The sequence below is a fragment of the Venustampulla echinocandica genome, assembly GCF_003357145.1.
Source record: "Venustampulla echinocandica strain BP 5553 chromosome Unknown scaffold_2, whole genome shotgun sequence".
Taxonomy (NCBI): domain Eukaryota; kingdom Fungi; phylum Ascomycota; class Leotiomycetes; order Helotiales; family Pleuroascaceae; genus Venustampulla; species Venustampulla echinocandica.
The window spans coordinates 3,588,406-3,610,336 of NW_022474207.1; the positions used below are offsets into that span (position 1 = coordinate 3,588,406).

Genomic DNA, 21,931 nt, shown 5'->3' on the forward strand with positions numbered 1-21,931 from the left:
CTAAGGTACCCGTGCCGCATATCTTGTGTTGGTGCTGTCCAACTTAAAGCCGTCGATCCGATCGTGAAGCATCTTAAACTGCGGCTAGTATTGGTGGAACACAAAGTTTGAACCTGGTAGCCCTCATAGGTGAGGCGGAGGAATGACATCATGGGCTTCTTTTTGCATGCCTCTTTCCGGCTCTGTTCGACATACAGATTAGCTGTAGGCCCGTGGTTCGGTGATTCGAGCCTTGCCAATTTGAAGTCCAATGTACAGAATTTGCCTTTCTTCATAATGCCATTGATGGCCAGTTCAGTTAGGGCGGCATCTTGTTGGAGTAATGGATGTGATTTTTTGGGGGGTGCTGACGAAGGGTGCCATGCCCCTCGGGAGTAAGCCTCTTCTCCTCCTGCTCTCGCCCGCTAGGTTTGCTCTGATTGTGATATCTTGCGAGAGTAGTTACGGAGCTATGCGAGTTGTCAACTGCAGCCCATTAGGGATGACTTCATGACTTGAGTCTAGGAGGGTCCGAGAGGCACGATAGATGATTCAAGGAGAGAAGAAGGCCGACAATCGAGAAGGCAGAGGATTGATCAGCAGACTTTGCGATATAAGACATGCTCTACTTAGAGGAAGTACAATTTCCGAAGTACTATGTTCATCTTGGTCGCTCAACAGAGTGTTTATAGTGGTTGAACTGTTATGCGCACAAGAGGAAGCTATCCCAGTCCACTGGCGGGGGCTAATAACACACCCATAATTTATACTCACACCCACCCGTTCCCGCTGCAGATAGCTGTAGCCTTCTTGTCGAGGCTAACGCGACCGAATCCCATCTTCAATTCTTGAAATTTCCCTCCACAACACCAAAGTTTGATTATCTACTCAATCTAGCAATCCTAAATTCCCACTTGCGTGCGTCATTATGTCTGGTGCTGGCCTCTCATACGGACTTAATATCACAAAGAAAAAGCCTGGAGATAGACCCCAACCCGCAAAGCGGAAACCCATATTCGACGAAGACGACGATTCAGATGGCGATGGCAAGGAGACGGAAGTTGCAGTGGAAGAGATTGGAGAGATTGGAGGATTATCTGGCGATTCAAAATCTTCAGCCCCCTCCCGCGGCAATGGTTTCTCCTCCACGAAGCAAAAGCCGAACGGTGGCAACTCAAAGAAGGCGCCTATTAGAATGTACGGCGATCTATCGGCCTCCTTCACATCCAAAAAGCATGCAGAGACGGCGGAGGAACTAGATGCGAGTATTTACGATTACGATGCCGTTTACGACTCCCTCAAACCCCAGAAAAAGGTCACCCAGGAGGATATCGAGCGCAAACCAAAATACATGAGCAATCTTCTTGCCGCAGCAGCAGTTCGAAAGCGTGATGCTACAATTGCCGAAGAGAAGAAATTGGCTAGGGAGAGAGAAGCTGAGGGCGATGAATATGCAGATAAGGAGAAGTTCGTCACGTCGGCGTATAAGAAGCAACAAGAGGAAAACCGGCGGCTTGAGCAGGAAGAACGGCTTCGAGAAGAGCAGGAGCGGAAACAAAACAAGGGAACGGGGATGACGAGCTTTTACAAGAATATGCTAGAGAAAGGAGAGCAAAAGCATGCTGAAATTGTGAAAGCTGCCGAGGAGCAAGCTAAGAAGGGGATTGTGGACGAAGAAGGGTCGCCGAAAGAAAAGAGCGAGGCGGAAATTGCCCGGGAGATCAACGAAAAGACTGGCGGCGCTATTGCTGTTAATGATGAGGGACAAGTAGTCGACAAACGACAACTACTCACGGGGGGTCTAAATATAATACCAACAAAGAAAAGCACCGCTCCAGCAAACGCTTCTCGTGGAGGCCCATCAATGTCGGATCGAAGTAGAGGATCGGGATTTGTTGGGGCTGGAGGTGGCAAGCAAGCAATGCGGGAGCGTCAAACGCGTATGATGGAAGCCCAGCTTGAACAAGCTACCAAGCGGGCTTTGGAGCAAGACGAAGAAGACAGGGAGAAGATTGAACGCGCATCGAAGAGCAGAAAGACTGAAGGGGATATCATGAGTGCTAAGGAGAGATACCTTGCTCGAAAGAAGGAGGCTGAGGAAGCGAAGAAGAGGGGCGAAGTGCCCTGATAGCAGCGACAAACCTTGGAGTGTAATATTTACAACTAGGCCAGAGAGAGAAACTCAAGGCGGAAGCCATTGCTTTTCCGTATGAAGTTAAATGGAAGAGGCTGGAGATAGATCCGCTAAGACGTGGCTATTACAGTGCCTCTGGGGATGAAAATCGCCCCCTCTCAGTAAGATCTTGTTCGTCACTAGGGGAATCTGTACTCGCCCAATTCTGGAACGCAACAATCTGCATGGTCTTAGCCCTAGCTAGGGATATAAAGCCATTATGAGGACCTCAGTGGCGAGGGGTCGGACAGCTAACAGGGCTGCGAGATTGACCTAATTGTGGCACTGATACCGCTGATGTTAGAAACATCAAGACCGGAGAAAATCAGCAGCCTGTGTCATTTACGGGCTGTCAGGTTTATATGCCATTATCAACCAATTTATCTATCACCCGTGCCTCTCTAAACCCGCTTTCTAGTCTCACAGTTGCAGCGTCCTTCCTCACCCAATATACCCAATCATCAAAACATCACATTTTGAACAAGCTAAAGCTATAGCCCTTACTATATGTAGGATCTTTGCAATGGTAGAGGTTTAACCAAGGATCCCTTCAGGGAGCTTGAATAAGGAGAATCAACCACACCAGTATAGCAGGTTGAAATACCCAGAGGAAGAATAAAAAGGGTGACGTTAACAAGCTGCGTTCTACTACACCCAAGCTGTGGGATAGGTGGCATTCCAGGAAACTACTGTTTATGAGTATGAATTATCTCCGTATAAGAGCCGTAATTCATTCTAGGGCATCCATCAGAAGTAGTGATTTATGCTGACCTTGCATGCTATCCGTACATGACAAGCCACCAGCACTTTATACACAATAATACACACATCTCTTTCGTTCCATAATCATACAATGCTCTTCAAGCGATCCCACCCTCTCTAATGCCCCCTTAACCCGCTCTAGCCCACTCACAAAATTTTCAGGGCTTAGAACATACCCCCACCGCCAGCACTCTTCCCACTCTCCTGCTGTATCCTTGCAATATATTGCCTGGACACCGAATTCCAGGTAGCCATGTATTTCTCCATGCACTGCGTGAAGCATGTCGTCTCGCCGCTCGACATCGACGGTCCGGGTTTAGGGATGCATTTCTCGAAGCAATGCTCATTGACTTTCTAACTTGGGGGTTAGTGCTGTTGATATGGATAACAGGAGGCAGTATAAGGAGAGGCACGAGGATATAAGTTACCTCGATCAATTGCCGGGCATTGTTCATGGCGGCCTCTTGTCGAACTTGGCTCATGACTGCGGATTTGGGATCTGAGGATGACGAGCCGAAGCCCATGCTGTTTGAGCCGCCGTCCATTTTGCAAGGGGTATGGTGGTATCGCAAAAGCTCTAGTAGTTCTATTATTCGGCTGTTCGATTGGAGATCGAGGTTGTACTGTGATTTGGGTTGTGATTTGTAGTCGTTCAGTAGAGCTGTAAGGGAGCTGTGATGAAGCTTCAAATCTCGGTCGATAGGTGAATCCAAACTTTTGGACAAGGGCCTCAGGTACCCAGGTCGCGCCGTCCGCGACGTAACCAGAAGGATCCCAGCACCTGCCACCAGGCCCAGCCACAGTAGCGCGCTCAAACCCCGGATTAGCTGCTCGGTCCAGAAAGGCCAGCTATCGTGAACGCTGAATATATCCGTCGCGAGTTGTTTCTGCTGTACGGGGCGCATATTCTACGACAACCCTCACCCGTCCCGCTGCTTCGCCGTTCTTCTCTCCTTGCGCTAATTAATTGCCTTGAACGCGACCTTTGCGCGAATCCCCAGCTTTGCACACTCTGCGGATAGGGGCAAGGAAGCAGTGATCACAAGGAAATCACCATGTGGCATTCCATGTCGCTGTCGGCTGCCTTATGGCTGGCGGCATGTGTACAGACAGTTCTTGGTGGCCCTCACGACCAAACGACGACAAATGCGGACGGAATCAGGAGTATACCTGTATGTTATACTGGCGTTGAATATTGGGGGACCTTTTGGCTAATTCGGAGTACTGTAGTTGCGAACGCATTCCCTCCAACCGGTGCGTGGAAGCTCCCGAGGGAGAAGCTGGGTGGTTATAAGACTGAAGCTGACTTGAGATTGTGGATATAGCCGTATTTGGATTCGGATATGCAAAGTCGCTGGTTTGATTTTGCAGGAAATACGATTATCCGCGCAGACCAGTATGTCGAAGCTCCCCCAGCTATCGATACATGTTTTTCGAATACAAAATACTGATGGATATGCTGCAGGTACATAAGACTTACGTCTGACCGACCGTCACAAGCAGGATTAATCTTCTCGCGTGTGCCACTTACCGCAACGAATTGGGAAGTAAGTTATCTCCCTACCCGCTCCCCTTTCCCGCCACCGCCCCAAAACTTTGAGTTGAGCTGACATTATATCCATAGATTGAAGTAGAATTCAAAATACACGGCAAAAATGTCCTCAACGGCGACGGCTTTGCCATGTGGCTCACCAAACAACGCGCCACTAGAGGCGACGTCTTTGGCTCAGTAGACCGCTTCGAGGGCCTCGGAATCTTCTTCGACACCTACAAGAATAACCGTCCGGGCGTCGTGTTCCCCTACGTCATGGCTATGGTCGGCGATGGCAACAAACCCTACGATAAAGCAAACGACGGCAAGGATAACGAATTCCTGGGTTGTTCCGCGAGAGGGATCCGAAACGCAGACATCCCCACGAAGGCCCGCTTGACATATTTCCAAGACAAAATGCTCAAACTCGAGCTCCAGTACAAGGCCGAGGGACAGTGGGAAGAATGCTTCGAAACCGACGAGCCGCCTATGATCCCATCCGTAGCGTATCTGGGATTCAGCGCTGAGACGGGCGAGTTGAGTGATAATCATGATATCATTTCCGTGAACACCAAGAATCTGTATGATACCAAAACTAGGCCTGAGACTACTCGGGCCAAGGATAAGGATTCTCCAAAGGTGAATAAGGGAGAGCATAAGTCAAAGAAGGAACCGGGGACCGGGGGCGGGAGCTGGAGCTGGTTCTTCTTCAAGGTGGTGCTTTTCTTTGGATTTATTGCAGCTGCTTATGCTGGGTTTACTGCATGGAGAACCCAGCAGAGGAGAAGTCATAGGTTTTAAAATGGATTCACTAATATTTTTTTATCTATTTTGGGAATGACGGGAAGAATAGAAAGTCTGGTGGTCGGTGGGAGGAGGCAGGAGCATGATGACCCGGCGGTTGTGATGCCCCTGGGATAAGGGACAATGCGAGAGCATTTGCGGTGGAAGACTGAAGCAATATAGGGAGAGGGGAGCGGTTACGACAAAATGTTGCATAGTGCATTCGAGCGTGTATATCAAAACAAAAATAAAAAGTTCAAAATCCATAATTCCAAGGATCAAGAAAGCCGACACAGCTCGATCCAGATTATCAGTCAAGAAATTGCTTGGATTTCTAAAGGCAACGTATAAAGTCCGACTAATACTGCCATATATACCAATGCTGAAGCGTATACCAGTATGAGTGGTAACAAACCAGCCCATGTACGCTGAAGGTATAAACCCTATGAACGCCAACGCTAATCATTGATCCATTATTCATGCACCGTGACTTTTGAAATCTTTCCCCTTCCCGCTATCAACCTAGTTGGTTGGAACAGTCTATAATAGGCACCCTTTTGAACCTCCTACCACAACTGCCCTCGTACAAATTGCGTGCGGTGAACAACAGCGCTTTTACACCCTAGGCAGTGAGGGCAGCACTCATCCCCATGATTGACATGCCAATAAACGCAAACGCCGTACACAGCTTGTGATTATGGTTCAAACTCAAGCTCTCTGCGAACAACTGTATAGCGACACTCGTCATAATACCAGCGATAATTGCGAACATAGCTCCATAAATAGCTTCACCAGGCGTGTTGCCTGATTTCCCCGCGATCTTCAACCAAGCGGCGGCAATGCCAGCACCCAGAGGTTGGCTCACACCTCCCAATAGCGAGGCCCAGAGCATCGCGCGCACACGAGAGTTGAGTGCAAGAAAAAGTGGGAGAGCCAAAGCGAAGCCCTCAGTGATATTGTGAATTAGGAGAGCAATGAAGACGGACCATCCTAATGTAGGACTGGCATGGTTCGTTGCGTAAGTAATGAAACCCTCTGGAAGTTTGTGCAGAGCGATAGCAATGGATGTTTGGAGACCGATGTTCATAAAAGAGTTTTCGGGAACATGGTGATGGTGCTGTGCTTCCGGATCTTCGGTGCCGCTGATCTGGCTCTCAGTTTCCCAGCTTTCCTCTATTGGCTCGGCCATAGGGCGAGCAGCCAGATTTGGGGAGGTTATGACCCCAGCACGCCCACTTGGAGAACGGCGACCTGCTTCCTCCGGCGTTAAAGACGCATGTGCTGTACGAAGGGAGTTTGCACGAGGAGGGTTATATGACATCTTTGCAGCAAGATTCTTAAAGCACTCTCGGCCACATGGATCTGAGTATCCATAGCAGGGGCCTGACGAATCACAGTTCGCCTTCGTATCTTTAACGAAAGACATCAGGCGTCGCTGGACGCCAATTACTGAAGGCCTTCGGGAAGGGGTTTCGCCATCCCCTCCGGTGCTAGTTGGACCATCGGTGGCCACAAAAGCCGTGTCAGGTTGTGGCAAGACCCTCCCATTTAAGTCCTGGTCTGATTCAAGGAGCGGCGTTGATTCCACAGGCTGACCGTTTGCCAACCCTGGCTCTTTCGCAAGAGGTAAATAGTGGTGGTCCGCTCCATGGCTGCCATGTGAATGGGGTCTGGTGTGGTTATGGGTGAAATGATGAGATGTCTCTCCATGGTGGTGATCGCAATCTACGACATGCGAAGGAATGTATCGGTGGAGGAACCTTGAGACCATCTGTATTCCAACAAAGCCGCCCATAAAGCCAGCAAGCAGTATCCATGCCGCAGCTGATGGTGCGAAGCCGCCGTTTATAAGGTATTTCATCGAAGATGGAAGGATTGAGTAAAGTGCGGAGAATAGCTGTGTTAATTAGCATTGGCACAAAATGTAAGACCACAAGCCTACCATCACTCCGAAACTCAAGCTCAAGGAGGCTGCCAGAAAGGCATTGCTGTCTTGTATCCTAAACTTGCTCTTCCCGGGAAGATAGCGAATGATGAAATCGACACAAATAATACTTGCTCCAGCAACGCAAGCTAAAGGGTCGCGGTTAGCAACAAAATCTCATATATGTTTAGCAGTCGACTCACCTATGCCACTGACTATGCACATAATCCAGCCTCGCAGATCGCCGTCCATAGCGGCGGCTATCCTGGCATCCATCACCATAGGGTTATCAATCGGTCGTCAATGTGGCGCTCGCGTCGAGGGAATACGTAGGCCGCATAAGGGTGGGGTTTGAGTTCCTTTGCACGATTGTTATCCTGCAACCTGCGACATCGTATTTATATGATGTTATTAAAAAAATTGCTGGATGATTGGCGAGACCGGGAAAGAGATAGGTGAATGCTAGGTGGATGTGGTTCGGAGCTGTGAGGGATTCAACACAGCTTCCAATGCCATCAAGGTGTTTTCAAAGCCAAATGACCAATCGCAAATGTACTATATCACGTGCTGATATTAGTCATGCCACTTCAACCCCCACTACAGAATACCTCGCGAACCCGAACGACATTTCATTTTACTTTGTTTCGGCAACTATTAAACATCGTACCAGCCTCTAGCACACTTAAGTAAGTCATTTATTGATGCTTGGAAAAGCAAGAATGCGGTGCCCTGATCTAACATATCCTGGAATGTTCTGGCCTCCGACGGCTTATGTTCTCAGCAACTAACTCTGCAGCGGTCCTCGAATGCAGCGTTCTAGCAACGGCTGTACCAACAATCTCCTCAATACCAACCTATGTGCTTCTGAAACTCCGTCACAGCCTTCTCGAAACCCTGATATGCATGCTCTTCTTCCCGTCTCGCTATGTCAACTCGAGCTTTAGCCTCCTGGTACCTCCTGGTACCTAGTGGTAATGTGGTTCAAGTTACTTCGTACGTGTGGTTGTTACCCCTATATAGAGGAGATCTCCGAACGATATTCTCTGTCCTTCCCCACTGTTGACATATTGCTGTCCTTCCTCAAGCACTTCTTGCACTATAACTTTCCTTCTGTGCTGCCTCCGAGCCTGAAGGTCGTTGATTGTCAGCTCCAACCCCTTTTTGACATTCTCTTATCGAGCATCATCATGGTCTCCTCTAATTGATGGGCTCTCTGTGTTATTGAGGAAGGGTGTGAGTCTTTTCCGCAAGAATCGATGGTTTAAGTCCTACCACTCAACTCCAGGCTATTCCATTTCAAACCTCTCGCTTTGTGGTCAATCCCTCCCGGCAATGTTTGGGAACCAGTGTCTCCAATTCTGTGGGACAGCTCTGGGCTTGCTTTAGATGGGCTTGGTATTTCCGAGCTTGGGAATATAGATTCCTGCGCTGAGGAACTTGGTTGAAAAGACATCGATAAGCTATGGGATTATCGTTTGGATAACTCTCGTTGTTAGATATATTGGTTAAGGTTATCACTGAGGAGAGTATATGCCCCTTTTCAGGATAGCCTGCCGGAAGTCTAGTGTCATAGTTAGCCGCAGCTCGTCATTCCTGCTATAATCTGTGGACTTACCGCTGGTCCCTCTGAGAATACTTGAGCATCTCTTCAATTATTAGTATATTATAAAGCTGTTGATTAGATATACACTATATCATTCGCCATATTTTAAGTAGATAAAAGCGGACGCTGCCAAAATTCTGGTACAATTTCGATATGCCCAAATCTCGTTTTAGGCTTGCAGATTTGCACGTCTGAAGTTGTTGTTAAAACTGTATTTTCTCCCTGCTACTTTAATTATCGCAGTTGGCCAGATGGACCAAGTCCGAAAGACGCCTATTGTGTGTGGCTAATATCGTTAGTGATCCGCATGGAAACACTTCGTCGGGCTCAAAGGCTCAATGTTTTCTAAGCAATAGCTTCCTTCTTTCCCGTAATTTCAAGTAACAATGTCCTCTTGTTATAAGTATGGTTTTAGCTTTGTGCTCGCGTTCTTGTAATATTAATATTAGAGCGCACCACGCTGTTAAGCCACGGTTCAGGCTATTATGTCTACCTAAAAATTAGAATATGTTTTGCGAAATTCTCTAGGGCACTGCTCTTTTGCAGAGACTAGAGATTTATACCATTATTTACTGCTGATACCAACACCAAATTTCCAGCCTGAACTTGTCGACTGGCTCGGGGCGCCGCCAACAAGTTATAATACCCCCTTTTCTAAAATTATTCTTTTATTTTGTTTTAAGTACTCCTAGGACCTTGCTCTAGCCTAATATCCGCTATCTACAACCTGGACGACCCTTCTTCTTCTAACAATGCGTCTGTCTAGCTCTCCTCGAGGGAATTTTCAGGATTTAAGTCTATCAGTTCTGTCAGTACTACCATAGTAGACAACCATACTGCGGGAATTCTTCTTTAACAATTGCTAAAAGTTCATCTTTGCCAAAGCTTGCAGTTGCTCTCAAGTGAACTTCGAAAAGCTACGCGAATATCAGGATGCCAATGGCGAAGCGAATGGGAAAGGGGGGGGTGATCACGTGATATATGTACAAAATCCTCGAGTTGTGCAGTGAGCCTCGCACCACCATTAAGGCGGGATTTTGTGTTCTCCCCCCTTTAGGTGCGACATGTATATCAAACTCATTACATTGGGGGTTGTTGTTATTGATAAAATACGGATAAGTTAAGGTTAGTATGAATCGGACAGCTATTTACAAATATATTAAGATGCAATCAGCAACCATATTCAGGCAGCTCAAATGACGCTACAGTCATCCATCAACATAAGTATCTGTCTTCTGCTCGCCCTGTCCTCATCGTTGCCCTTCTTATATCCCATTTCAACCTCGTCATCGGAAGGCTAAACATTTGGCGATTGGAAGTGTTCCACACCGAAACCCGTTTCCCCTGTGACTCAGTGCCTTATCCATTTGCCCCTAATCCATATTCTGGTCATGTTCTTCAACTTGCAGTCATAACAGTCATGGTGTAGACAAACCGCAGCTTCCCCCCCTCAAGGCGGAGCTCATGGCTGTCGGGTGCATCCCGCATGGTTCCAAAGGTGCAAAGCACATCTACAGAACCAACCGTCTCGTCTATAACGTAGCGCCGGTCCGTATTCGGTGGCTGGGTACCACCTGGGATTCCAACGTTGCACGAGTCCGTTGGCAGGCCCTTACCAGTGTAAGAACTACCCTCCAGGCGCCTACAAGGCGTTCCCCAAGGAACCGGTGCGTCCGGATTGCCCCAAAGGTCGAGATATGCGTCTCCTACTGCCTGGAGTGTTTCCCGGCTATCGCGCTTTTCCTGTGGGATCGTGGCCCAGCTCTCCTGTAGCACATATTGCAAAGTTTGTGTTGCGTTAAATAGCCAGTCGCCGGTGCCTGAGGCTATAGTATCTACCAGAACGACTTTCAAGATGCCATCGGCGGTGGAGTTGTGATGTATTTGGGTACCAATTACGTACGGTTTTGTTGAGTCCGTTATGATCAGTTCCGTGTAAGTTGCGCAGGCTGTTGTGTCGAGTATAGTTCGGTTATGGTCAATCTTCATTGACTGGCTCAGTAGACCGCTTTTAATATCCTTTGCCCTGTTATTCTCTTGCTAGGTGACACTGTCAGCGAAAACTTGTTGTAGCTGCCCGGTGCTCTGTGAATCCAGATAACGATCTGCTGACTCTTGGAGGGCCTCCCGGGTACATTCCGTCAGAGCCGCCGGGGCAAGAGTCCCGAGGATGGTTATGCACACGGTCAGAATAGAACGAGCCATCGTATGCGTTGATGATAACTCAAGGAAGAGAAGGTATAAGGGCAATATGAAGCAACCTTAGTGATTGTTCTTAAGCCCTTCAAGGAATCCACCGAAACTAGAGACACTAAATAGTCCCGTTCGTCGTGGTATTGACGAATTGAGCCATCTGCCGTCGTCATATATATATTGCGAGGGGCCCACTCCTCGGCATTAGCAAACATATGCACCCCGCACTGAATATTTAAATGCACTTTATTATTATACCCAGGACATAACCCTAAGGGCAGCTAAAAAGGACGTGAAGCTGATGACCACGGCCCGACCACTCTCCTCCAGGCTAGAGCCACTGGACCAGTTACTATCCTTCGACTTCAATCCAAGACTCTATCGCCCCTATTTTTCCAATACACTCCTTGGGAATATTTGCTCCTTCGGTAGGTAGGGTAATAGGAAGTATACTAGGCTAATTGATAAACGAGACTTTCTTAATCCTTTCTTTGGACAGCCTCAACCCCTCCTTAAAGCCTCGTCGCTACCATTGACATTAACTTGGTTTGGAACGTTGTGCATACAATAGCTGTTTTACATAGCTGGCTAGGGAAGCTAGCGATATTGGTTCGATCGGATCAAGTTGGGGAGAGCGATTGATTCGGTCAGGTATAGGGGGTGGACCGGGCGGTGCCTCCTAATATACAAGTGCCAAGGTTTAACCGAGATCGGGCTATAGGGGCTGTTCACTACGGTCATATTAAGAGGTAAAAGTAACCTAGCAATGCGATAGGGGTTGCAATCCATTCGTATGAATACAAATGCCTCTTACTTCAATTTATAGAAATGAGATGCTTCGTTTCTTGAAACTATCGGCTAAGAAGGGCTACTAATAAATGAATTCAAACAATTTAGCAACTTCCTGAAGATGCTCGAAACACATAGGGCGACCAGCAACCCAGATCTTCAAAACGTCTGCCACGAAACTGCTAGACGATTTCTCTGCTGCTGAGGCCAAAATATCTCAAAAGCTCAGAACGGTGCTCAGATTGAGAAAAACGAATCAAGTGTGAAGAGCGAAGCAGGACGGAAAGATAAATGTCAGCCAATTTTCAATACAGCAAGTATACTGCTTAACCCCTCCCCATATTAAGCATCGCCGGCGGCCAACTTGAAATTAGTCGTCCTCCATCATTACCTCCAAGATCGCCCGTCCCTCTCGACAGTCATTATCGTCGAACGGCTTCAGCCCATGATTTAACAGGAAATTGCCAGAATGTCCGTAGTGCTTCTTAATCCAGCCGAGTTGCTTCTCAGTGAAGTTGTAGTCAGCCAGATGAGACATCGGGTCATCCTCAAGCTCGTCGAGGAAGCTGTTTGCATCATCGCTGTCGCCGTCGTCTTCGTCGTCCATTATTGCCTCCAAGATTGCCTTTCCTTCACGGCAGTCCTCCTCATCGAACGCCTTCAATCCGTAACACAACAGGAAATTGCCAGAATGCTTGTAATGTTCCTTGATCCAGTCCAATTGCTTGCCAGTAAAGTAGTAGTCGGCCAGATGAGACATCGGGTCCTCCTCAAGCTCGAGGAGAAGGCTATTCGCATCGTCGTCGTCGACGTCGTCCTGGCTCAACAGGTCAGGTAAGGATCCATCGTCCTCGGTGTTGCTGTCTAACGCGCCTTCGGTACCGGCAGAGCCCTCGGCTTCAGCAGCTATAAATGAGCGCACTATAGCTCTGCCCTCCTCGCGGTCTTCATCTTTGTAGATCGAGAGACTATGTTGTTGCAGGAAGTGATATTCGTCTTTGTAATGCTGCTTAAGCCATGCCTTCTCGGTAGCCGTGTACGGCTTATTAGCATGGTAACGAGCACCTGTTTTTCAATAGTTAGTACTAGACAACTTTAACTTAGTAGGTGTATTAAGGGAGAAGGACACGCGTTCAGAGGCGGGCCAATTAGCAATAATATGGTAGACTTGATCTGAATCTGCGTCTGCTTTTAGAAACAGCGAAGGGTTAGTCACGGGACCAACTGGACGCCCGCTAAGTTTGAGACAGAATAATCTCTTCTCCTTATCGAAACACGCAGCGGTACGGCCCATCTTGTCTTTGACTCCGTCCAAGGTAGAGATGCTATAAGTGTCCAAAAAGTCTCCCCGGCCGAGGATGTTACACACAGCAGTTGGTACATGAAGTACTTCGTTAATACGAATAGTACCATGTCTTTTGTCAGTCCGATTGGAGCGTAGCCTAACGGGGATTTCGACACTACCAATACCTATGACGGCCAGATCGCCGTTCATGAGGCGAGACGCAAACGGAGTGTATGAGGTGAACCACCCTCGGTCTTTTGCAATGGAGACGTCGGAATTGTTGGAGAAGACCCAGTCGGGGCACATTGGACTATGGGGGCTCATGGACATAGCCATGGCTTGGGTGTCATCTTATCGATGGGTTGTATTGTAGCTAGAAGAGAGGTTAATAAGACGCAAGTTCAGCTGGAGGTTGGGAGGTTTATCAAGGTCGGTCATCACGTGTTGCGTTTGCTGCACCTTCCTGCATATATCAGAATACGGATACGGATTAGTATTGCTAGATCAGTCTTGGTAACTACCTATGTACCTAGGTAGACTTTTTATACAACGGAGTACGAGTGGATTAGTGGCGAAAAGGAACAATTAGTCAAACTTTGTGCGACCGTTATGGCCAGCTTGCTAGCTTTGAGAAATGTCGAGCTTAATATTCGAAAACAGGCACTATGTTCTAACTTAAACGCACTGATTCCAAACGCGGGACCTCGTTCGTATATCTCGGAGAAAAGTACGCCCATGATCGGGGAGTTGATGGGGCAGGAAGACCGGAGTGTTGGGGTAATTCTGCATGAGCATAGATGAAGAAGAGTTTCGGCGGCCACGAGGCTGAAGCAAGTGCTATCGAGGGGCATACCATAGTGAGGAGTGGCGGAGGATGTTTTGACGTTGTGTGGCAGGAGAACATTCCTTGATTATACAGCGTTGATTGCTATTTTAATTGGGGAAGGAGGATTGGAAAAGGAAAGGTACTATTGAAGAGGCGACTATAAGGTGAATGGTAGCGACTAGGAACTGGAGGTGATAAAGTATAACATTACCTGCTATGTTCTCTCTCTTCTGGTTCGTATAAAATTATTAAGCTTGCAGTCCTTGTTCGGAGTCTAGGACTACACACTATTGAACCTCAAATACGCGAGCGAGAAACATCTTTGGGTATTCAAGCGACCGTGTTTATTCGTATAGCACTTATTTCAATCGAAGGTCTAGTACTAACAGCCGTAACGCTTACATGCCAGGGAGCTCCGTGATCCCTAAGGTAACGGGCAGTTAGGTTAGTCTCCGGTGCTTCCAGAGCTGGTTGGAATGAACTTACAGCCATTGATTTTCTCCTGGACCGTGTCTGGAACAGCACATTTGTTGGCATCAGCGAAGGACTGGGACTTGAGCTGGTTACAAGTGGCCCCGAAACAACTTGAGTCCATGGCCTTCTGGAGGGCATCACCCTTCCAGCCGAAGATATAATCACCATGCTGACCGTAGCCAGTGCTGAAAACAAACCTCAAGTCAGTGGGATGAAAAGGTAAAGGACTTGGGAACCGACGACTTACCTATCACCCATGCTCAGAACAAATGGCTGCGAACCATCTGCAGGCCATGTTGACTTGTCGTTAAAGGCAGTCGTGTCCCAAATAATCTCAAACATCAGTTGCGGAAGCTTGACCGGATGAGTGGATGGACAGGGACCGCTAGTCTCAAAGGTTCCCGATGCCGGATAGGAGACGTGGGTCTTATGATCTGGGCTGTCGAGATTCTTGCCATCCCAGCAACTAGGAGGAATCTGTGTTAGTTCTTCAGAGAGTTGGGATATCAGGGCACATTAAGCTTACGTGGGAAACCTAATGGTTGTACGGATGCCGCCAGGGCAAGCCTTCGCGGGCAAGGTGACAGAGTCAACAGTTTTGTCTGCGCAAGGGGCCTGATTATCTCCTCCAAAGTTCGGGGCGTTGTAGCACCGGAAGCAGATCGCATTCCATTTTGTAATGCCTCCGGGGGCCCTCTGATTGACGTCCCCAGCAAGCATACGGAAGCCCTAACACCAGCATAAGAGACATACCAGTGGTTAAGCAGGAACAGCAGGACCTACCGGCTTGAAAGCGGTGACCTTCGAGTTGTCGTATGCCGATGTGTAGTACACGGTCATACCGCCGACTTCGCCGTCGAGGAACCGATTAGGGATCTGAGGGACACGCTTATAACTTCCATTACGGGCTTTGAAATATAGATTCGCAGTCCAGTAGTTAGATAAATCTTCGCTGAAGCTACAGGTAGTGCAGTTTGCAATTTGAGAGACGTCGGACAGAGCAACGGATGAAGCGAAGGCATTCTATTGTATGTTAATCGATGGGAAAAGAAGTAGGGCCCCCCATACGTACTCCTCCAGTAACCTAAGGTAGAGAACGGTCAGTACGTAGTCAATTTTGAAGTGATGGATAGGTATCAGGATCTGTACCTGGTGAACATGGGGAGAGGGATTGACTCCTGGGTTGACGAGACTAGAGTCATTCAAGTCAGAATTTGTTGTGCTACATATACGTTCAAGGTTGCTCACGGGTCAAGACGCTCAACCACAACTTCCGAGCATCCAAACCGCAGCACGGCGGCGGCGTGAATGCCTTGCGCAAAGATGGCAGTGGCGACAAATGACTTTAACTGCATCTTGGATAAGTATATATTTTTGTCAGTAACACATGTACGGCAGAAGACTAAGATATCCAGAAATAGGAGACGGGAAGTTAGTAGGGAGTCGGTTACCCATTATAAAATATTGCTACTGCAGTAGAGCTGTCAGTAAAAACCTTAAAGCCGGTTTGGGAATCCAATGCGTCGTCACTGCCGAGATTCCGAGAGTTGAGTGCGCCGCGTAAATATATCTTAAATTAAGATGCGTTCATCTATTGCCGATCATCTCCAGGGAAGCATCATTGTTCGAAGCTGTGGGTGATAAACCCCAACCCTGCGTGTGATATAGTACATTCATAATTAGTTACTGAGTCTTGCGCCGGTGATGCCTTGACTTCCTCGCGAATTTGGTTATAGACCAAGTCACTTTTGAAGTCGTTATGAATAAGGTATAAGTTAAAACGTTTTCGAAATTCAACTTGCTGGATCCGCTCTTTAGTATGTACACTGTTCGGCACTTAAAAGTCGGGCAACGTGATAAATGAGATCTGCGCATGGTCAAGATAGGAGGCTTCTAAAAGAAAACGCGGGAGTGAGAAGCTTAATTGGCAGCTTGGCGTGGCCAGGTTGGTGTTCATAATAATAAGGTACATTGAGGGCAAACTTTGGCGGCGTCGAGCTTTAGCGATAGCAAGGTCGTGAGGTAGTGGTAGGTATGTATCATACCCAGGGGTATGGTATATCATGATCGGCTAAAAATAAGTCTGATCAGTTGTCACGCTGTATTTGTCATTTGGCACGAATACCTGAGCCTAAATTGACATTGGTAGTATCCGTTATATTGAATTAATTACCTGATAGCCAATGGCCGATACTTTCCCCAGTCGAATTTCCGCGTACAAGTGCCGGGCTAAAGCCGCCTATAAAAACGATTGGGAAGTCAGCTTCCAGGTTGGTAAGGTGGTAGCAATGGATTAACGGTAAGGGCTAAATTACCTAGGTACCTAGGTGCGTACGGCAGTTAAAACGCCGAAAATCCGGGGAAGTTCTCTAAAATTCAATCCAAAACGGTTCCCTTGTTCCTCCTAATGAAACATCAGCATCATATATTAATTGCCGATAAGACTCTACTATATTAACCCCACCATGATAATAACCTCATACATAGCGATATGAGATACGGTCCCGGTCCATTGGACTGGTGCCAGGATAACACAAGATAGATAGTAATACTAGAAAATCTGAAATCAAATCTGAGTCAACCATTCTGCGAAAAGAAATAAAGCGGAGGACAGCATAGACTAATAATTACTCAGATTCGCTCAGCTCCCTCAACTACAACTACAAGGTTTGTCCTCGCAAAGGTATCTTCGCTTGTCGGCCTAGTCGCCACATATAATAACCCCCCTAAGTGCTACTTCAGGCTTCCTCTTCCAAGCGTAGCACTCGCTAGACCTAGCGACAGTAGCCTTCTAGAGTTATCCCATTGGCTGCCGTCTCATATTTTGGATATCTGCAAGAGCAAGATCCATCTTGACCTACTTCTGCCCCGGTGTTGAAACAGACTCGGGAAATATTTGGGGCCAGCACACGTTTCTGTCCAAGTCTCCTTACTGTTTCTGAGTTTGGAGCTGTGTAGCCATTGGAAGATGTTTATGCGCTGTATCATTTGCCCAAGCCTCAGCCCCACTTGATTCATAACACCTTATTTTCACATGGTGGCAGTTTGCGATCAAGATATAAAGGCTACAACCCTCTCAAAAGCTACGGTAATACTAGAAACGGGATTACTACCATCACCGCTACAAAAAGAATGAGACCGCGCCGGAGCTAGTCGGCAAGATGGGAAGAAGTACAACTGAACTCGGATCCCAAAAACTACTAAGACCACGAAACAATAGCAATTCCCAACATCATCACAGGCCTCACTGAGCTTCTTGGCGAAGTAGTGGTAGTCTCTATTTTAAAACGTGTTCCAAGGGCTGCAACCTGCAGTCCTGGACTTCAAGCTGTTGGAGATAAAACACTCTCACTGGAGGTGCCGTTCTACTAGTTATAGTCATATTGAAGCGATTATTCAGATTCAAAGATCTGGATCGGCTGCTCCGTGGTGGCTTGCCTGTCTTATTCGTCCTCCACTCAGAAGACTCCCAGGATAAGAATATCGCCTTTCCATGAACTAGGTTGACGCGAAAGCCATGACAGAGCGCGCATCTCAAATCAATATATAGTTGAATCAATCCCTTTGGATTACGTACCACATGCGATGTATGTCTAAAAGCGAGCATTACCAGTAACTGGGTTCCCCGGTTTTGCCCCTTAAAAGTGCGACATACAACAAAAAGATCAGGTCGCCTTGGCAGCCTAATTTGCTCCCCCTTAAAAGTGCGATATGTGACAAACCCCTATTCTATACATAAGTTGCCCCTTAAAGGCGGCATATGCGGCATTGAAAATCTCAACACAAAGAAATACCACTCCAAAGATAGTCCCTGTCGATAATAAAAATAAAACGGACAGATAAATCTTGAAAATATCCACAGCGGGACATGAAAGGACACCCCACTGAGGGTAAAATTCAATAGTTTACAAGAGTGCCGAAGGGAGGGTGCACGGGTGCTGGACATATCGTAATAACCAATCACCAGGAGACCTGCGAGTTATCGTGGTCATTTATATCAGTAATGATATTTCTTTATCTGGGGAGCATCATAATGATCTACTCGTAGACCGTCACAAAATGCAGCCTGCGCTGCAGGGTCCCTCTATCTAAGAGCTGAAACAGGTATTCTGCAAGAGTAACCTTACTTATTTCCCGGATTCATCCACGCAAACGCACTTGCACCTCCGACCGGATTCTCCGATCTCGGAACCGTCGTAATACGCTTCTGCTCCTCGGAACTAATTCTCTTCTGTTCCCATTTCAACGGCACGTTTTCCGCCTGGCTTTTCCTCCGCATCTCGGCAGAGGCGCGTGGTGGTGGTGCAGGGTCGTAGGCGCTGCCTGTACGTGGTCCCGAGACCGAGCGAGGTGTTGTGCTGGCGGAGGGGGTGGGCTTGGAGGACGGCTTTAAGATCTTCATGCTCCTACCACCCCCTCTGGTCGCTCGCTGGTAACCGCTTGTAGATTCGATCTCGCGCCCATTTTCACCACCGTTGACTGAACCTTGACGCCAGGAGCCCCATATGCCAACAGAGGATTCTCGTCGAGTGGAATCTGAAGATGCTCTCGCGTTCGATGATTCGGGTTCTCCACTTTCTGTTGGCTGAGACTTCCCAGAGTCAGAATGGCTGCTTGCTGAGTTAGATACTACGCCTTTTGCATTAAAAGCTTGATCAGACGCGCTCGGTTCAGATGTCGGAATAGGGTTCAAGGGTGGTTGCAGCTCTGCTGTGGACGTTGAAGATAGAATTGGCCCATGTGGCTTGCCCTTGCTTAAATGCTCGATCCCATTTGTTGATGGCGCAGGCGGAGTATCGGTAGCCACCTCGACCTTGGCTTTCGAGTCAGTCGGGGTAAACGGAAGGGCGGTTGCTTTCAGTTCGTTTCTCTCAGGCGGAATATTGGCGGTAGACAGATTCTTGAATATGGTCTCATCCTCAGGTCTAACGAATGGCACGGAGAGCTTATTTCGGTCATCCCCGTACAACGTCATGAGATTCTGGGAGAATAAGATATCCGCATTATGGGCTCGGAGGATATCACTACCAAGGAAAACGCGAATGCCTTCCTTCCGATCCTGAGTACCACGCTGGGTTTGGCTGACAACGTCAAAGTCTGCGCTGAGGGTGGGAAGCTGGGGAGCTGGGCTGTTCGACCGTGACGTAGGATGGGTTATGATCGCCTCAGGGAGGTACACGGAGAGTCTGATAGTATGACGGCCGTTCGGGTTCTTCTGGATTTGGCCCGATAAACCAAGGTCTCTAAGCAAGCTGTAGTCGAGCATAGATCGCTGAGAGCCGGAACAGACATCAGCATACAGAAGCGCATTATGTGAGAAATTTGTCGTCAACCAGCATCTGATTATAGAAGGTACAGTTCCGAGTATGAATAGTCCAGGAGGCGGATCAGGTATATCCAGCGGGGAATCACCATCCTGGCCACCGATGATAAAATTAGTATCCAGCCCAAGGCTACTCGTTCGCCCGGACGGATTGGAATGCATAGAATGAACAGAGTGGCCCGCCGAGCTATGCCTGCCGTCAGATTTATGTGACAATGACCGCTCGGTCATAGGATGGCTTCCAATGCCGCTGCCGGGGCGCACAGGGCCGAAATCTCCCGAATTTCTGGATCCATGTGCCCAATTCGATCCCTGTATGGCACTGACATCAAACCGGACACTGTTGGCTCTTGATGCTCCACGTCTCACTGGTTCTTCCTCTGCTTCTAGGTGTAGGCTGCCAAGCAGATTCTGTCCCTGTTCATCATCAAAGTCATCAAAGACGTCAGCGGTGGGGTTCTGAACTGGGCCTGTACCATGGTACTATATCAGCAGGCTGATCATGTGGAATAGAGGCGGGGTTCACTAACCATGTTGTGGAGTGCCACTCAAGACGCTGGGGAACGGAGACCCATTGCCCCAAACGGATTTAAGAGCAGCATCATCTGCCTGGCGCTTCTCCAATCTTAACAACCGCTCAGCATGATTGATCTGTACAGCTTGGACATGCTTGACGTCCATCTGAACATGGTAGAAGTCTTCGGGGGTTGGACCAAATTGCGGATCCATGCCCTAGGTATTTGCGTACCAACCAAACAGAGTCTTTGACGACTGTGAATGGGTGGTGGTCGCAGTTACCAGGGTGTATGACAAAAAGCCAGTCCGAAGAGCACGTGGGTGCCACAAGACGCTTCTTTCAGCAGATCGGTATCTCTAGAACCAAGGCCAAGGGATGGAGCTGCCACCGGGGAATCTCCTTTCGCGGTTCGAGCACTATATCTCAGCGTCACCAGGCGACAGCCAGCTTCCATGAGATACTGATGCTATATCTTGAGTGTACCGCCTTTTGTAGACCGAAAGAATGACCGCTTCTAGCCCTGTAGCAGGCAACAGAGCAACCCCTTGGATGATGCTCTGCCTCTGCAGAGATCACGATGTCCACCTCCCCCACTGCATCGACCTGCGACCAACGGTCACTGTCTTGCGCGACAACCGGAAATGATTCGTGCTTGTATCCGAATTATGTGCCTTGGATAGTCTCGTGTGTGTCAAGTTTTAGGAAGGTAGGGAACTGGGGATGGACCGCGGAGGTGATGCTGGCGGATGCGTCAGGCTGTGCTTGGGTATAACACTGGATACAAGATTCGGATCTTAATCTTGAAGTGGTGTAGATGGGAGATCTTCGTAACAGTCGTGATAGACGGTCGACAGTCGGTAGGGAGAGCAGCACAGCACAGGGGGCTCTGAGAAGGGATATGTTACAACGTCAGTGTCGGAGAACAATCGTATTCGTCTTGCGTAGTAGTGGCTACTTAATAGCTGGCGCGGTGGGCTTGTGATAATGATTGCAGAGGCGGATGGGATTCTGTTCGAGGTGGAAGCGGAAGCGGAGGTGGCAGACAGTTATGAGGTGTTATGTTATGGTACAAGGGAAGCGCGAAGTACACAGTACAGAGTAGTAGCGCGTGAAGTTGAGTTGAGCCCGTGGGAAGCTGCATGGGCGAGGATGAGGTCGCGATGCGGTTAGAACCATGCAGTAAGTAGACGCCCGCCTAACCCCAGAGTTTGGATAGCAGGGATGGAGCCTGGAGGTGGTCTGTGACAACAAATTAGATATATATATACCTACCTACAAGTACTGTACAAATAGGTATATATGCGTATAATTATGGCACTGGAATCATATACTTTCTATCATATTATTCAATAAACCATTTCGTTATATTTAGTCGCTATTTCGCGGGGATCGGAATAAAGTACAGGTATAGCTCTTGTTTGCCAGTGCCCTATGCGGGGAGTGGGTGCCTGTGAGCAACAATTGGCTCTCGCAGTATATCGAACATGTTGAAGCAGTATAACAAGCGACTAACAAGCGACAAACAATCAACAGACGACAGATTTTTGATATGTTGGATATGTTTAATATTTGACAGGATGTTCGACATGCAACGAAACTACTAGGTACTGACTTGAGAGGGGATAGGGGACGAGCTTCGTTGCATTTCGAACAGGATGGAACAGCATAACATATGACAGATACTCAATAAACGGCAGGCTTTTGATATTTGAGAGGATATTCGACATGCAACGAAACCAATAGGAAGTAATTTCGTTGCATGTCGAACT

General features: G+C 48.0%; 7 protein-coding genes across 7 annotated transcripts; 2 read left to right on the forward strand and 5 right to left on the reverse strand.

Annotated features, from left to right (window-relative positions):
- Window positions 1-907: 907 nt before the first annotated feature.
- On the forward strand, window positions 908-2,107 carry BP5553_05573 (putative Nuclear speckle splicing regulatory protein 1 like protein; the record flags this gene model as incomplete). The annotated part of the gene is made up of 1 exon (XM_032014196.1): window positions 908-2,107. One exon carries the CDS (start codon window positions 908-910, stop codon window positions 2,105-2,107), a length of 1,200 nt encoding a protein of 399 aa, XP_031870796.1.
- A 1,862-nt stretch (window positions 2,108-3,969) lies between these two features.
- On the forward strand, window positions 3,970-5,246 carry BP5553_05574 (Concanavalin A-like lectin; the record flags this gene model as incomplete). Its single annotated transcript, XM_032014197.1, has 5 exons — window positions 3,970-4,086; window positions 4,145-4,168; window positions 4,240-4,310; window positions 4,380-4,461; window positions 4,539-5,246. The coding sequence occupies 5 exons, from the start codon at window positions 3,970-3,972 to the stop codon at window positions 5,244-5,246; spliced, it is 1,002 nt and encodes a 333-aa protein (XP_031870797.1).
- Window positions 5,247-5,850: 604 nt separating this feature from the next.
- On the reverse strand, window positions 5,851-7,404 carry BP5553_05575 (ZIP Zinc transporter; the record flags this gene model as incomplete). The annotated part of the gene is made up of 3 exons (XM_032014198.1): window positions 5,851-7,125; window positions 7,171-7,301; window positions 7,356-7,404. 3 exons carry the CDS (start codon window positions 7,402-7,404, stop codon window positions 5,851-5,853), a joined length of 1,455 nt encoding a protein of 484 aa, XP_031870798.1.
- Window positions 7,405-10,153: 2,749 nt separating this feature from the next.
- Window positions 10,154-10,744, reverse strand: BP5553_05576 (uncharacterized protein; the record flags this gene model as incomplete). Its single annotated transcript, XM_032014199.1, has 1 exon — window positions 10,154-10,744. One exon carries the CDS (start codon window positions 10,742-10,744, stop codon window positions 10,154-10,156), a length of 591 nt encoding a protein of 196 aa, XP_031870799.1.
- A 1,363-nt stretch (window positions 10,745-12,107) lies between these two features.
- BP5553_05577 (uncharacterized protein) lies at window positions 12,108-13,358 on the reverse strand (the record flags this gene model as incomplete). The annotated part of the gene is made up of 2 exons (XM_032014200.1): window positions 12,108-12,802; window positions 12,959-13,358. The coding sequence occupies 2 exons, from the start codon at window positions 13,356-13,358 to the stop codon at window positions 12,108-12,110; spliced, it is 1,095 nt and encodes a 364-aa protein (XP_031870800.1).
- An 888-nt stretch (window positions 13,359-14,246) lies between these two features.
- On the reverse strand, window positions 14,247-15,677 carry BP5553_05578 (Uncharacterized protein; the record flags this gene model as incomplete). The annotated part of the gene is made up of 8 exons (XM_032014201.1): window positions 14,247-14,272; window positions 14,335-14,507; window positions 14,570-14,788; window positions 14,849-15,051; window positions 15,106-15,345; window positions 15,395-15,406; window positions 15,472-15,514; window positions 15,571-15,677. The coding sequence occupies 8 exons, from the start codon at window positions 15,675-15,677 to the stop codon at window positions 14,247-14,249; spliced, it is 1,023 nt and encodes a 340-aa protein (XP_031870801.1).
- Window positions 15,678-18,445: 2,768 nt separating this feature from the next.
- BP5553_05579 (Uncharacterized protein) lies at window positions 18,446-20,374 on the reverse strand (the record flags this gene model as incomplete). Its single annotated transcript, XM_032014202.1, has 2 exons — window positions 18,446-20,115; window positions 20,176-20,374. The coding sequence occupies 2 exons, from the start codon at window positions 20,372-20,374 to the stop codon at window positions 18,446-18,448; spliced, it is 1,869 nt and encodes a 622-aa protein (XP_031870802.1).
- Between the last annotated feature and the right edge of the window lie 1,557 nt (window positions 20,375-21,931).